At 43.6% G+C, this 2,872-nt stretch overlaps 1 protein-coding gene across 1 annotated transcript; it reads right to left on the bottom strand.

Annotated features, from left to right (window-relative positions):
- Nucleotides 1-821: 821 nt before the first annotated feature.
- On the bottom strand, nt 822-2,411 carry LOC139732470 (UDP-glucuronosyltransferase 2B33-like). Its single transcript, XM_071643333.1, has one exon. It carries the CDS (start codon nt 2,409-2,411, stop codon nt 822-824), a length of 1,590 nt encoding a protein of 529 aa, XP_071499434.1.
- Nucleotides 2,412-2,872: the final 461 nt, after the last annotated feature.

The following is a 2,872-nucleotide window of genomic DNA, read 5'->3' as shown; positions in this document are numbered from 1 at the left end:
ATGAGTTGCTGTTTCAAACCTTGACAAACCCTAAAACAATCTCGTCCTGAGACACCCTATAACTTGCAGGTCAGAGTTGACGTTTTCCCATAAACAACATAAACACTTACTTCATCATTAGGCAAATATTCATTACTATGGTAAACCGGTTTTCTGGTCACTCACGCACGCATGAGACATTTACACAACGTTATAGGGGAAAATCCAGTCAAAAAATAAGTTAGTCTGATAGAAAAAGAGTAAAATCTTACAATTTGAACGGTGAAAATTTGACTGAAATCGGATGAAAAAGAAATAAGTAATGAAATTTTGAAGTTTTGCTAATTTCTGCAAAACTGTTCTTGTACAATGGATATGAATACGCAAATGAGTGACCTGACCATGTCATAACCTCACAATTTTCCATTGATCGTGTACAAAAAATGATGAAAATTCAATGTTTCTGTCATTGAAGTTTGAAACATGATGTTATTCCTAGTTGAATAACTTCAGAATAGTGATCAGTTATTAGATATATCAGGATTTCAGCCTCAGGCATAATTGCGTTTGAATAAAAAACTGGAAATTTCAAACCTTTATGTACAAAATATATGGCAAGTTGAGAGGGGATGACATTCTCACTTTGTCATTTGCACATATTCATATTGACCGTTCAAGAACTGTTTCCTGAAAAATTAGTGAATCTTCAAAATGTCATCACTTCCTTATTTTTTACCCGATTTCGATCAAACTTTTACCGTTGAACTCGTAAAAATTCACTCTTTCTTATCAGACTAACTTATATTTGGATTTGGTTTCCCCTTTAACATACGTTTGCAAAATCATTCTTGTTTTTCTTTGCAGTTCATTACTCGCCAAGCAATACACAGCAACTTGAAGAAAAGTCGAAAGGCGAAGAAGGTGATGAAAAGACCCAACATGAGGCATCCGACCAGAAAGCACAATACATCTATCAGATTGCTCTTGATGAAATCCATGTGCACCACGGGCACTTGATATTGCTTGCCTCCATGGGATATCACGTGATCAATCCAGAACGCCGCCCTCTCGGCAGGGGTCATTGGACGATCTCGATACATGGCAGAAAGTCTCACTACCGAGCGCGCGTACGTCGAATTCGTCGTCACGTCCTTCAGGGCTTCGAAGATGCGAGTCTCACTCAACAATCCCTTGTCTATGGTGATGCCGATGCCTTGGCTCGCTACTTTGGCACCAACGTCAGGTTGGTCCGCGTGGATGGGTATGGCGACAATTGGGACAGCGTGGTACAAAGCCTCGTAGAATCCGTTGTTACCACCTGAATACAAGAACCCACGTGTCTTCTCATGACCCAAAAGATCGTTTTGAGGTAACCATGGCAAAGTCATTACATTCGGCGGAAGAGTTATTCCGGATGGAATTGAGCGGAGTTGGAAGATGACTTTTTGAGGAAGACGCGCGAACGCATCTATGAAAGCTTTGACAATATTCAGAGGCATGGAGGTGAAGTAGGTTCCCATGGTGCATACGATGACTCCATGTTCTCCGGAACTCTGCATAAAGTCTTCCAACTCGTCAGACAGTGCAACTGCTGGTTTAGTTGTCAACCCGCCAACGGAAATTACGTTGGGCGGCAATGAACAAGGGAATTCCACAGAAAAATCGGAGTTAACTAAGAAGAGATCACTTTGGTCAACAAGGTACCCTATACTTTCACCCGGGGAAATGTTGTACTTTTCGTTCAACCTATTGTATGGCTGGCGAAAATACTCCCCAATTAATCTTATGAAAATATAGTTGAGTGTATTTGCTACGCGATCCATGAAGTCCATAGTGTTTGGCAAAGCACTGAACATTCCAGGCACGAAAGCCGGTGATGGCACCGCGCCGGCACCTTCTGCGACTGTGCACGGAGTGGCGATGGCAGACACGGTGGCGTAGGGTATTCCAAGTTTTCTGGCCATCAGTACGGGGCAAACCCAGGTGATGTCGTACACGACGAAACTATAGTTTGCCATCGCTAGTCGGTCCATCAAAGCCTTGTCACCGAGAATGTCGTCACAGTCTGCCGCTCGAGCGTCGCGCATCAACTCGGCAAAAGTAAGCATCTGAACAGATGCTGGTTCGAAGGCGCGTTCGTTGTAGGCGTTAAGTTGCTTGTGCACCTCTTCCACGGGAATGGAGTGATGAAATATCTCGAAATCAAACAGGTTGGCAAACTTAGCGTCAGTAGCCCGATGTGCGTAGGCATTGCTAATGAAGAAGGTAATGTTATGCCCTTTTTCTACCAAGCGCTCAGCCATCGCAGCAGCGCAGACAAAATGACTGCCTTCTCCAAGAAAGGCGTTCATTAATATTCGTGCGGCACTGCCAAAGCCTCCGAGTGATACGACCAACAGTAGGCTAGCTATTAGCCCGGAAAATCCCGCCATCGTTTTTAGAAGAATATCGCTGAAATCAGCTGCGGTGATAATCAATGTTGAGCACGTAACGTTTCTCAAATATCACTGCACATTCAGCACAAGTAAAACGAGTCTGCCAGTCCTTTCGCTTTCGGTGCTCGCTGCTTGTCCTCGATGACAGATTCATTGTGATCCACTCACAAGAATTGAATACAAAAAACGAATAAAAACTCGCGTAACCCTTTCCTTGTGTCTACTTCTTATTCATGTTTGCCCAACCATAGGCCTAATCACTTTTGCTTTATTCGCATACCTCGCATAATTAAAGGAATTGTGTGAGGCATGGAGGCATTAGGAATAGCGGAAAGTGGGGTACAGCATAGCGGGTAAGACGGATCGACCAGCCCCTCTAACTTCTTAAGATACTTGCGTGCACGGCTAAACAGTGGTATTTGGTGGTTGCACATAATCATTTAGCAAGGAGGTTCACA

The sequence above is a fragment of the Diadema antillarum genome, unplaced genomic scaffold (genome assembly GCF_040938485.1).
Source record: "Diadema antillarum isolate AM-2024a unplaced genomic scaffold, OU_Dant_1.0 seq00000423_RagTag, whole genome shotgun sequence".
In the NCBI taxonomy this organism is placed as follows: Eukaryota; Metazoa; Echinodermata; class Echinoidea; order Diadematoida; family Diadematidae; genus Diadema; species Diadema antillarum.
Note: the sequence above shows the minus strand (reverse complement) of the source record. Positions and strands in the feature narration are given on the sequence as shown.